Below are 13,209 nucleotides of genomic sequence, written 5' to 3' on the forward strand. Positions count from 1 at the left end.
GTAGACAGCAATTAATAGTGTATAGTGAAAAACTTTGGGAACCTTAGATCCAAAAGATACCTGGTTCTTCCAACCATACTATACTCACATTACTCATATACGGTATCCCCAAATATTATTTTCCTAAAAGAAATCCATCTGATTTGCAATTGAATGAATCAACACTTTCTGCTTCCAACCATCTCCCTTCTAACTCAGAGATGAGAGAGCTACTGACTGAGCCAGGCTGACACCCAATACTGTCTGACTGGTTCTCAGTGTGACCCCACAATCTCAGCCCCTGAACCGTGCGCTGGGATTGTTGGGGCTCCTCGTGACCGAGTTCTAGTGCACATGTCAGCTCTTTTACTGCCTGTTTGTTCATTCGTGAATCCTTCTGCTGGATAATAATCCCATTTGGTTAATGATTACATTAATTGTCATTAATCAAATGGGTGTATTGCACAGCAGTGAGACACAAACAGACGGCAAATCGCTGACAGGTGCACTAGCTCGGTCCCCGGGATCAATGTGTCTCCTTGCCATCACGGGGAGATTTCGGTCCCACAGGCAGCCGAGACCCTCGTCCACGCTTTTATTATCTCCTGCGGCGACTATTCCATTGCCTTCCTTGCCCGTCTCCCCTGCTCCAACTACCCACAAATTCCAACTAATTCAGAAGCTCATGGGAGCAGCAACAACAATAACTTGCATTTCTATAGCTCACTTCAGTGTCTCGGAGGGAGCCTGACACCAAACCGGGGGGAAGGGGCAAGGGGGAGGTGACATTAAGCACGATTGAAGAGGAAGGTCTTCAGGCGCAATCTGAAAATGGGGAAGGAGGGGGCAAGGTGGAACGATTGTGGGAGAGAGTTACAGAGTTTCGGGGCGCAGTGGCTGAACATACGGTCACCAATGGTGGAGCGGTGAGGTGAGGGGGGGTGGGGGGGTGTGAGGGACAAGCAGGAGGCCAGAGGCGGGTGGTGGATTGGGGAAAAAGCAGGTTGGAGAGGTAGGGAGGGAGGGAGGTGCTAGGGAGTAAAGGGATTTATAGATGAGCGTGAGAATCTTGAAATCTAATTGTTCTGGGATAGGGAGCCAGTGGGACTGACGAGGACGACATTGGTGTAGGTGAATATCCGGATGGCACAGTTCTGTAAGTTTGTGGGTAATGGAGTTGGGGAGGTGACAAAAGTGGTCAGGATTGGTGTCTCTCTTTTGCATCCTTTCAAATCTTCTTATCTTATCTGCGGTTGCCCTTTGCACCATCTTATCAGATTTAACCTATCCCATTTCCCCTGGGCCTCTCGCGTTTTCACTTTCTTTCTGTTCTGATGCAAGCAAAGGTTAAAGCCCTAAACTGGTGAAAAGTGAGTCCAGGAAGAAAATCCTTCTTTTGTTACAACGCAGAAATGCTGTGCGGAGGGACTCCATTGGGAAAGAAACAGATACGTGGCGAGTGAGGTTATCAAGAGATGCAGAGAAAAAGTGCGAAAGAGATTTAAAAGATGTAGTGTGCTCTAACAAACTGGGGCAGCAGGCTCAATGTCTAAATGACTGCTTCCTGTTAAATCTACTTGTGGGGGTGATGTCCTGGGCTTGTGGTTCCTCTGGTTATGAGGAACCCTCTGAAACTTGTTTCTGAATCACTGCATTTTAGACCGATTTTAATATCTCCAGGCTAATCACTAATAATAATGTTATTAATAATAATCCTCCATTTAACACAGCGCCTTTCTGAGTCAGGTAAACTGTCTTCAGTGTGTGTGTGTGAGAGAGAGAGAAAGGACAAGAAGATGTCTCAAAACGCTTTTGCAAGATTTACTGTAAAGAGTAGTGACTGGGTGTTTGTGGGCAAAACACTGCAGCCAATTTGTGCACAGTATCGTCGCCACAAACAGTCATGGAGGAAGTGACTGATTTTATCTGGAGGATTTCCGGCCAGCGAACCGGGAGAGAGAAACACTCTTCTCTTTACCAATATAGCAAGCACCATTTCCAAATTTGCGGACGACACAAAGTTAGGGAGGGTGGTAAACAGCGAGAAGGATAGGAACCAACTCCAGGAAGACATAGACAGAATGGTAAAATGGGCGACACATGGCAGATGAGTTTCAATGTAGAGAAATGCAAAGTAATGCATTTTGGTAGAAAGAATGAGGGGAGGCAATATAGGCTGGTAATACAATCTTAAGGGGGGGTAAAAGAACAGAGAGACCTGGGGGCGCAGGTGAATGAATCCATGAAGGTGGCAGGACAGGTAGATAAGGCTGTAAAAAGGGCAAATTGGATTCTAGGCTTTATAAATAGGGGCATAGAGTACAAGAGTCAGGAGGTTATGATTGACCTATATAAACACTGGTTAGGCCTCAGTTAGAATACTACGCCCAGTTCTGGGCACCACTCTGTAGGAAGGATGTTAAGGCATTGGAAAGGGTATAGAGGAGATTTACGAGGATGGTACCAGGAATGAGGGACGGTGATGATGAGGAAAGGCTAAGAGAGGTGAGGATTATTCTCATTGAAGCAGAGAAGGTTACGAGGAGACCTAATAGAGGTCTTCAAAATCATGAGGGGATTTGATAGGATGGAAAGGGAAAAACTGTTCCCACTGGTGGGAGTGTCAGTGACTTGAGGTCACAGATTCAAAATAGTCTCTAAAAGAAGCCGAGGGGAGATGAGAAGAAATGTTTTCACGCAGCGAGTTGTTTGAATCTGGAATGCATTTCCTGAAAGGGCGGTCGAGGCCGATTCGATAACTACTTTTAAAAACGAGGTGGACGGGTACTTGAGGAGGACGGGTTTGCAGGGTTATAGGGAAAGGGCTGGTGAGTGGGATTGACATTAATTGCTCTAATCAAGGAGCCGGCACAGACTCGATGGGCTGAATGGCCTCTTTTTGTGCTGTACGATTCTATGATTCTATGATTCTATGAATATGTGCAATTTGCACTTTATGTGAAAGCAGTTGTTTTCATTTCACACTTGAGTGCAAACAACAAGTGTCGCAAACCGGCTTGTTCAAGTCAAGACCGAAATCTCTCTTGTTCCCCAAAAGCAGTCGGCGCATGTTGGGAAGCTGTCAGACACTCTCGTGATTCATTTCAGGCTGACGTTATCCCACAGGTTGCGAAGTTTCATTTCTGTAAAAGCAATCGCTGAGACAGGCGGATTTCAATCTCACTGACCCCCCACCCCCACCCCAGCAGTCTCACTGACTCATTTACCACCCTTAGTCCGAGGCCCTGACTGTTCATGGTTAGGACAGCCACTGGCCTCGCTCTGGGCTCCATCACACACCGAGTGCTAACATTGGCCATCTACGTGTCTACATGGAAAGGATGGTTGTTTTAGCCTACAATTACACAGTCACTACACTTGATGGCAATCCTCTGTGAAGTTCTTTGAGATGCTCTGACATTATAGATCCAGTAATCAAGGGGCAAGGAAACAACCCAGTGGGAGGGAAGGGAGGGGGAGGGTCAGAGGGTCGCCCTGGGTTTCCAGTGACAGACAGAGAGGTCCCTGGTGATGAGATTTGGGTGTGGAGTTGCCAGGATTGTAAAATCACTCATGGGAGAAATGTCAGAGTAAATAATAATAATAATAATGCTTGCATTTGATATAGCGCTTTTCACGTCAGGAGGACGACCCAAAGCGCTTCACAGAATACACTGTAAAGTGAATTGACTGTATATTTGTGGGCGAACGCAGCAGCCAATTGCGCACAGCAATGTCCCACAAACAGTCGTAGATTGAAAATGACCAATTTATTATTGTTTTTGGTTTTGGAGGGATTATTATTAGGCTCTGTGTGGAGTAAGGAAACTTGCCCAAGGTTTCGCCCTCTGCCTGGAATTGAACTCAGGTCTCTCGCTTGCAAAGCGAGTGCTCTAACCACTGAGCTACAGGACTCAATGGTGCTGGTGTCCTGGCCAACAAACCCACAGATAACGAAAGGCAAAATTCTGCAGATTCTGCGAGTCTGAAATAAAACCAGAAGTCGCTGGGAACACTCAGCAGGTCAGGCAACACCTACGGAGGGAGGAAGATGGATTGATGTTTCCAGTCGATGACCTTTCGTCAGTCATCAACTTGAAACGTTAACCCACTTTCCTCTCTCCATAGCTGCTGCCTGGCCTGCTGAGAACAACAACAACAACAACACATTTGTATAGCACCTTTCACATCAAGAGGACGTCCCAAAGGCGCTGAGAATCCCCCGGATAAAATTAATCACTCGCTCCATAGCTGTGTGTGGTACGTTGCTTTGTGCAGATTGGACATCTCAAGTGACCCCAAGTTATTACAGGACTGTGTATCCGAGGCCCACACTGCAGGTTGCCTCGGGGCTGGGGGGGGGGGGGAGAGAGGAAGGTGCTCAGTATGACATGCACAAAGAATATCCTAAAAGGTATTTTGTGCCCTGACCTTTTTTTTCCCCATTTCGAAGAATTTTAATAATAATAGTAATAATAATAATCCTTGCATTTGGACAGCACCTTATCACTTTGTTGAGACGTCTCAAAGCGCTTCACATGATATATTGTAAAGTGAATTGACTGCATATTTTTGTCGCCTGTTCCACACAGCAGCGTCCCACAAACAGTCGTGGATTGAGTGACCAAATTATTATTATTTTTTGGGAGGGATTAATCCGCTAATCGACTAACAAGCGGGTTCTTACTTATTTTTCTTGATAAATATGCATTATGTGTGGGTGTAAGGAGTCCCTGTGCCGCCTTAGGGATGGAAGATCAGGGTTAGATCTACACAAATGTGGAGTCCTGTAGTTTAGTGATCAGAGCGCTCGCCTTGCAAGGAGAGATCTGGGTTCGATTCCCGGGCAGGGCTGAACTTTGTGCAAGTTTCCTTACTCCACTGTTTACCAAGTAGTAAGTAGGAACTTGGTTGTTAAGTCGATTGACGGATTGCTTTTCTGGAGGTAATAATCCCTTCAAAATTTTTAAAAATAATAACAACAATTTTGTCGCTCAATCCACACTGCTATATATTATTATATATTATCAATCCACCACTGTTCGTAGGACACTGATGTGCGCCATTGACTGCTGAGTTTCGCCCACAAAATACACAGTCAATTCACTTTACTGTGAAGCGCTTTGAGACATCTTGAAGACGTGATTATAATAAATGCAAGGACTATTATTATACATCAGCTCGGGACAGTCTCGGCGGCTCAATTCCTCCAGAACATTCAGGTTCTGTAGGTAGTTTTGCAATCTCTACATCTCTATCTCTTGCTCTCTCTCTCTGCATCTGTATCTCCCTCTCTCTCTCTCTCTCTGCATCTCTCTCTCTCTATTTCTGTATCTCTCTCTCTCTCTCTCTGCATCTCTCTCTGTATCCCTCTCTCTCTCTCTCTGTATCCCTCTCCCTCTCTCTGCATCTTTCTCTCTCAGTCTCTCTCTCTGCATCTCTCTCTCTCTCTGTATCTGTCTCTGCATCTCTCTGTGTATCTCTCTCTCCCTCCCCCCCTCTCTGTCTCTCCCTCCCTCTCCCCCCCTTCTCTCTCTCTCTGCATCTCTCCCTCCCTCTCTCTCTGTATCTCTCTCTCTGTATCTCCCCCCTCCCTCTCTCCCCCTCTCTCCCCCCCTCTCTGTATCTCTCTCTCCCCTCTCTCTCCCCCTCTCTCCCCCCCCCCTCTCTCTGTATCTCTCCCCCCTCTCTCCCCCCCCCTCTCCCCCCCCCCCTCTCTGTATCTCTCCCCCCCCCCCTCTCTGTATCCTCTCCCCCCCCCCCTCTCTGTATCTCCCCCCCCCCCCCTCTCCCCCCCTCTCCCCCCTCTCGGGGTGCGGGAGGCAGCAGAGCAGCAGTTTGTTTGGTCGGTGGTTTGGCCACGAGATCGCGGAGATACAGAGGAGAGGAGAGGAGTCGCTGTGTTGCTGCAGCAGCGCTTTCCCCCTCGGGCGGGGGGGCGGTGCGGTCCAGAGCCTCAGCCTCACCCCCCGCACACCCCCGCACCCCCTCCCCCCCCCCCCCGCACACCCCCCCCCCCCGCTCTGGCTGAGTCCCGCTGATGGCTCAGGTGTGACCGGGACCTATTATGCCGCTCAGACACCGCGCACTCTGTCATCTGAGCTGCACTTTAGACCCTGTGTGTCCGGTTCAGCCGCACTCCCCCCCACTCCCCCCCACTCCCCGCCCCCCCCCGGCACCGCGCTCAGCCTCTGCTCAGCTGATCCCAGACACACCGGCAGCCGGGAGACCGCGCCGGGCGGTGCCGAGCCGAGCTGTGCTGTACTGGGCTGAGCTGAGCTGTGCTGTACTGGGCTGTGCTGTACTGAGCTGTACTGGGCTGTTCCGGGCTGAGCTGTGCTGTACTGGGCTGAGCTGAGCTGTACTGGGCTGTACTGAGCTGTGCCGGGCTGTGCTGAGCTGTACTGGGCTGTACTGTGCCGGGCTGTGCTGAGCTGTACTGAGCTGTTCCAGGCTGAGCTGTGCTGTACTGTGCTGTACTGGGCTGAGCTGTACTGGGCTGTACTGTGCTGGCCTGTGCCGGGCTGAGCTGTGCTGTACTGGGCTGTACTGGGCTGTACTGTGCCGGGCTGTGCCGGGCTGAGCTGTGCTGTACTGTGCCGGGCTGTGCCGGGCTGAGCTGAGCTGTACTGGGCTGTACTGTGCTGGCCTGTGCCGGGCTGAGCTGTGCTGTACTGGGCTGTACTGTGCCGGGCTGTGCCGGGCTGAGCTGTGCTGTACTGTGCCGGGCTGTGCCGGGCTGAGCTGTGCTGTACTGGGCTGTACTGTGCCGGGCTGTGCCGGGCTGAGCTGTTGGCATCACCATGACCTTGAAGTCCAACAAGAGTGAGTCTGTGAGTCCTTTCGCCGCTTTTGAGACCATGAACAGCTGCCGGACTCCGCTGTCCGACCTGTACCTGGAGCAGCTGCTGCTCAGCAAAGGGAAGTCTGAGGTGAGTGAGTGGGGCTCCCTCCCCCCATCATTGTCTGTGTCTCAATGTCCGTCCCCCCCCCCAGTGTCAGAGACCCTCCCGCACTGACTGTCTGTCTGTCTGTGTTTGTGTCACTCCCAGTGTTTGTGTCAGTGTCTGTCACCCCCCCCCCCACCCTCACCGCCAGTGTCACACGCTCACTCCCAATGTCAGTGTTTGTGATTCCCAGTGTAGAGACTCTTCCCCCTGACTGTCAGTGTGTGTGTCAGTGACCCCCGGTGTCTGTGTCAGTGTGTGTGTGTGTGTGTCAGTCACCCCCGGTGTCTGTGTCAGTGTGTGTGTGTGTCAGTCACCCTCGGTGTCTGTCACTTCCAGTGTGAGACCCTCACTGACTGTCAGTGGTGTCACCCCCAGTTTCAGACCCTCACTCCTGATGTCAAAGACTGATTCCCAGCGTAGAGACTCTCCCCTTGATTGTCAGTGTTTGTGTCTGTGTATCACCCCCAGTGTCTGTGTTAGTGTGTGTGTCTGTGTCAGTCACCCCCAGTGTGAGACCCACACTGACTGTCAGTGCTTAAGCGCTCCAAGTCGCTACCCCGCGTGGAGGACGCTATATAAATGCATGTTGTTGTCTATCATTCCCAGTGTGAGACCATCCCTCACTCACTGTCAGTCTCTGACACCCCAGGGTAGAGGGTCACCCTTGTACCCCCACCCTCCCTGCCCGCCACCCTCCCTGCCTAACCCCCAACTCGGGTGCAAATCCTTGGTTATCCATTGCCTTGGGACATCCTCCCAACGTGAAAGGCGCTGTGTACAAATGTAATTTTTTGTTGTTGTTGAAGACACCGCGTGTCAGTGTCTGTTACTCCCTGTGTTGAGATTCTCACTGTTGTGTCTGTCACTCCCAGTGTACAGACCCTGCTTTCAGGGTCACCTGCGAAACACCTAGTCACCGCACTTTACACTAAATCCTTTGAAGTATTCTGAGACATCCTCCCGATGTGAAAGGCGCTGTATCTTACTGTGAGGATCATTATTCATCCCTCCCTTCCATAAAATAATAATAATCCTGGCATTTGATACAGCACCCTATCACGTCTTCGAGACGTCTCAAAGTGCTTCACAGAATATACCCTAACGTGGATTGACTGTATATTTTGTGGGTGAAACGTGGCAGTCAATCCCCTGACTGTTTAGTCAGTGTTTGTCACTCCATTGCAGGGAACCCAGCAATCAGCTCTCACCGGCTGCCCAACGTGTATCATTCTCGGTGTTGGGTCCCTGTATTCAGCCTTCGCTGCTGGTGTACTGAGTGCCTATCATTTATAATGCATATACTGTGCTCAGCTGCTGTCTGTCAAGGCTAATGCCAGCGTAGTGCAAACCTGAGGATGGATTGCAACGGACCCTTAACCTGAGCCTCTCTGTCGGATGCAAATTGAAATTGCTGTGAATTTCCAGCGTTTCAGTTTCTGTTGTGCATCTGGCAGCTTCCCCATCCACCACCTCTCCCTCCCTCCCCCTCCCCCTCTCTCCCTACCTCCTCCCCACTCCCCATTTTTTTTACTAAGATAGGATATGTCTCAGGGTCTCAGTGAGTTGTGGAGCCTCTCAATGAAAACCCGTACAGCTGTGCCAGCGGGGATTGAGTCAGCAAGCGGTTTATCATCACCAGATGGGTTAGGGAGCAAACACCAGCGCAGGCAATTGAGTGATAATGTAATGTATTTTGTGGGCGAGTATTTCCTGACAAAGACACAATCACTGCACTTGACAGCATCTGCCAAATGCTTGCAAAACATTTGGACCACATCTCGGCGCCACATCGAGCGCAGGATTATTACTGTATCGATATCAAGGCAGATTTTACTTGCCCAAGGATCAAAAGTCACCGCGCGCTTGACAGCAATCGCCTGTGAAATGCTGTGAGTGGTGTTACCACGCTGCGTTAAATGCAGCTTGGACTAAAGTGTGAGTGAGAATTGCTTTTTGCACAGTTTATCGAACCGTTCTTTTTATTTAGCTCCCCCCCACCCCCAACAAAGGACATTTTGCACCCCTGGATGAGGTGGGGGGGGGGGTACTATTTTCAGCTCGCAGCCAACCCTTGATGGCTAGACAACGACCCCTGCTGGAAGGAGTAGGAATGCATTGGTTCAAATAGGGTCAGGCTCAGCTGTGGGTTTCCAACCCCTCCCCCCTTCCCCCCTCTTCCCCCATTCCCCCGGCATATGGCTGAATAACCTACTGACAGTGACAACTGAATACATTCGAATGGCCAACAGTCAGCCTGGCTCATCGGCAGGACCTCAAAGGACAGACTAGTCACTAGGAGCAGCTCCTGTCAACCCTGGAAGCCAAAGCCCTAATGGGTGGGGTGGTCCTAACTGGACAAGCCACAGGAAACCTTGCCAGACAGTGATATCAATGGCAAGCTATGTGGTTTTAGCTGGTTAGACCCCAGCAGTTACCCCAACGCACACTCTGGTCCCTAAGCCTTGGCTCTTGCGCCAAATACTTTCCGGAATTAGGTGAGCAGGATGGTCCCTCCAGGGAGAGAGTGCTCATTCCATTACAACAATCTATCTCTGGGATTTACATGTGTAGGTGGGATTCATGGAATTCTCAGTTGGTTTAGATGTTCTTCAGTATGGTGATTGAACTCCACATGTGTCAGACAGATGGAGTCCTTCCATTTGGAAGGGTTATCGCAGCTGGAGTCCTGTGTGTACGCATGTGCTTAGATGTGCGCGCATGTGACGGGAGACATCTTGTATTCTGCTGCCACTTGGGATGGGGAGGAACTGGGTCTGGGGCTGAGGTGACTCATGCTTTAGGAGGTAATTGCGTGACTCTCAGCAGCATTCTGAACACGCAGGGCTGTCCAGAGTGTCAGAGCTGCACAGGGTGAGGGCCCACATTCTCAGACCTGCAAAACATCTATAAATAGCGCATTATACAGAAAGATATCTCGGTCGCGTGTTGCACTGAACGGGATCCATGTTGCATCGCTAAGCACTGGAGAGCTGCGGTTCGAAGGTCATGGCTGTTTGCAGATCACTGGCTCTTCAGCCACTTGACCCTGGATATTGAAGCGTGTTATCTTTCAGCCACAAGATTGTTCCTCGCACCATGATCTCGGCTGACACGTCGAGATGTTACAGAGCATAGCGAAGGCTCTAGATTAACCTTGTGTTGAGGTGTCCTAGTTCAGGGTCGGCCTTGACACATACCTCGTTGATCTAGATCAGTGTAACTCTGCACCATGTGTGTCATGCTGTGTTCTAGATCAGGGCAGAGTAACTCACTGTTCCAGATCAGGATGATCCATAATATGACAAGAATATTGAAAATCTCTAAGGGTATCTTCAGTGTGTGGGATTGGGTGCTGCGTTCAGAGAAGGTGCAGATTCAGTATTCACAAGAAGCAATGCACTTCCGCCTCTCTGTACGCACCTTCCCTCAGACTCACTCCTTCTCTCCCCTCAGTCAAGGACCTCTGAAATTCTCCCTCTTTGACCAAGCTTTCAGTCATTGGCTGCCGCGTTCGCCCACAAATATACAGTCAATTCACTTTACAGTGTGTTCTGTGAAGAGCTTTGGGACGTCCTCCCGACATGAAAAGCGCTATATCAAATGCAAGGATTATTATTATTATTATTATTATTATTATTATTATTATCTTTCCCCTCCGCAAGCTCGGGTCCCCTACCAGTACTGTAAAAGCCTTAACGAGACAGGTTTCCATTCCAAACAATAGCCAACTTCCAGGTTGCACTGTGTGATCGATGTCACTTCCTGCAGACCCGGCACGTCTGCCAAGAGTAGGAAGGAAGTGACATCAGACGGGATCCGACAGTCTGGAAGTCAGCCATTTTGTTTTGTTTTGTTTACAACACGGCTTCTGAGGGACGAGATCGACAGACGCAGCCATCCATGTCACCGTGAGGCTTTGGGACATCCTCGCAGTGTGAAAGGTGCAATATAAATATTAATTTGTGTTGTACTGCAGTTGACCTCCTCTCCTGAACAACTCACACTGACCTGTAGCACAAATTATCTTCCGTGTTTTCCTACAAATATACGACCACTGCATTTCAATTAGAGGCTGTGAAGCGCTGACACGATGAGGCGTGATATCAAATGCCAGGATTGTTGATAAGTACAAGGGTGTAACGTCTTACAGACACCGTGGGCTGAAAATGGTCTGTGGCCAGGATCACGCCTGTGCTAACCACCAATGCTGACTACAGGGGAAAAGGTGTGAGAGTGGGGAACGGTGGGGAAAGGTGGGGGAGTGGGGAAAGGTGGGGGAGTGGGGAAAGGTGGGGAGTGGGGAAAGGTGGGGGAGTGGGGAAAGATGGGGAAAGGTGGGGAGTGGGGAAAGGTGGGGGAGTGGGGAAAGGTGGGGGAGTGGGGAAAGGTGGGGAAAGGTGGGGGTGTGGGGAAAAGGTGTGAGAGTGGGGAAAGGTGGGGAAAGGTGGGGGAGTGGGGAAAGGTGGGGGAGTGGGGAAAGATGGGGAAAGGTGGGGGAGTGGGGAAAGGTGGGGAGTGGGGAAAGATGGGGAAAGGTGGGGGAGTGGGGAAAGATGGGGAAAGGTGGGGAGTGGGGAAAGGTGGGGAGTGGGGAAAGGTGGGGGAGTGGGGGAGTGGGGAAAGGTGGGGAAGTGGGGAAAGGTGGGGGAGTGGGGAAAGGTGGGGGAAGGTGGGGAGGAGTGGGGAAAGGTGGGGGAGTGGGGAAGATGGGGAAAGGTGGGGGGGTGGGGAAAGATGGGGAAGGTGGGGGAGTAGGGAAGGTGGGGAAAGGTGGGGGAGTGGGGAAAGGTGGGGGAGTGGGGAAAGATGGGGAAAGGTGGGGAAGTGAGGAAAGGTGGGGAGTGGGGAAAGATGGGGAAAGGTGGGGGAGTGGGGAAAGATGGGGAAAGGTGGGGGAGTGGGGAAAGGTGGGGAGTGGGAAAAGATGGGGAAAGGTGGGGGTGTGGGGAAAGATGGGGAAAGGTGGGGAGTGGGGAAAGGTGGGGGGTGGGGAAAGGTGGGGGAGTGGGGAAGGTGGGGAAAGGTGGGGGGGTGGAGAAAGATGGGGAAAGGTGGGGGAGTAGGGAAAGGTGGGGAAAGGTGGGGGAGTGGGAAAGGTGGGTGGGAAAGATGGGGAAAGGTGGGGAAGTGAGGAAAGGTGGGGAGTGGGGAAAGATGGGGAAAGGTGGAGTGGGGAAAGATGGGGAAAGGTGGGGAGTGGGGAAAGGTGGGGGAGTGGGAAAAGATGGGGAAAGGTGGGGGTGTGGGGAAAGATGGGGAAAGGTGGGGGAGTGGGGAAAGGTGGGAAAGGTGGGGGGTGGGGGAAAGGTGGGGAAAGGTGGGGGGGTGGGGAAAGGTGGGGGGGTGGGGAAAGGTGGCGTAAGATGGGGGAGTGGGGAAAGGTGGGAGAGTGAGGAAAATATGGTGAAAGTGGTGTTAAATAGAGCCAACACAGACACAATGGTAAAACATTCTATGATTCTATGAACTGTTGCCCTGTAAGTCCCGCTTATCACAGGACAGGTGGACGTGCCAAGATGAAGTTGGATCTAGTTTTGGCTTTGCTTGCCCTCTGATCACTCTGTCAAGATTCCAGGCCTTATTTTATCCTGCACATTTTTCCATTGGTGCTTATAAAGTTTGAATACTTGCAGTTTATTGGGTGCTATCGCAGTAACGCAGCTACAAATTGCACAGGGTTTATAAGGGCAATATACGTTGTGCGCTTTATTGCACCCTAAAACCCTTGCAAAACCATTGCATATTCATATGCCAGTGATATCGTGGAAAATGATAGCATGTTCACTCAGCAATTTGTGGGCCACCAGTTTTGTCCTGTGGGCCACCAATTCTGACATAGATCTGCTGGTCACGGTTTGGGATTCAGGTTGCCAAGGGAACATGACAAGTAAGGCTTCCTGCCGCTAGGAGGTGGGGCTTTGGCTCGCTGCATTAACAGGAGCGGAGCGAGAAAATTGCCAGCCTTTTCATGAACTTGTCAGCTCCTCTAAGGCTAATTAATAAGCCAGGCAGTTAATGATTGCATGTGGACAAAGCACCTGCTGCCAAGTGCCAATTTCTCCCCTTATGCCTTGACAATGACTGTTGGCAGGTGTTTGGATTTTGCAAGAGCTGTGGTACAGTGTGCGGGAGGAAGGCAGCCATTACACCATGCTGGGGTGTGTATCGCTCTACTCAGTAGTTAGCCTGGTGTGAGAATTATAATAATACTGCATTTGGTATAGCGCCTTAACATGTCATTGAGATGTCTCAAAGCGCTTCACAGAATATATTGTAAAGT

At 50.7% G+C, this 13,209-nt stretch overlaps 1 protein-coding gene across 2 annotated transcripts in view; it reads left to right on the forward strand.

Annotated features, from left to right (window-relative positions):
• Positions 1 to 1,115: 1,115 nt before the first annotated feature.
• mpp1 (membrane palmitoylated protein 1) overlaps positions 1,116 to 13,209 on the forward strand; it is a 36,405-nt gene continuing 24,311 nt past the window's right edge. Inside the window, exon 1 of one of the 2 annotated variants that reach the window (XM_042340638.1) lies at positions 1,116 to 1,135. Coding sequence is in view for 1 of the 2 variants with exons in the window: in XM_042340637.1 (XP_042196571.1) it covers positions 6,783 to 6,911 (129 nt within the window). In the remaining variant the exon portion in view is untranslated. Of the gene's footprint in view, positions 1,136 to 6,695; positions 6,912 to 13,209 lie in introns of those variants that run through there. The other variant, XM_042340637.1, reaches the window with a different exon arrangement.

Source organism: Callorhinchus milii, unplaced genomic scaffold (assembly GCF_018977255.1).
Source record: "Callorhinchus milii isolate IMCB2004 unplaced genomic scaffold, IMCB_Cmil_1.0 Scaffold15, whole genome shotgun sequence".
Taxonomy (NCBI): Eukaryota; Metazoa; Chordata; class Chondrichthyes; order Chimaeriformes; family Callorhinchidae; genus Callorhinchus; species Callorhinchus milii.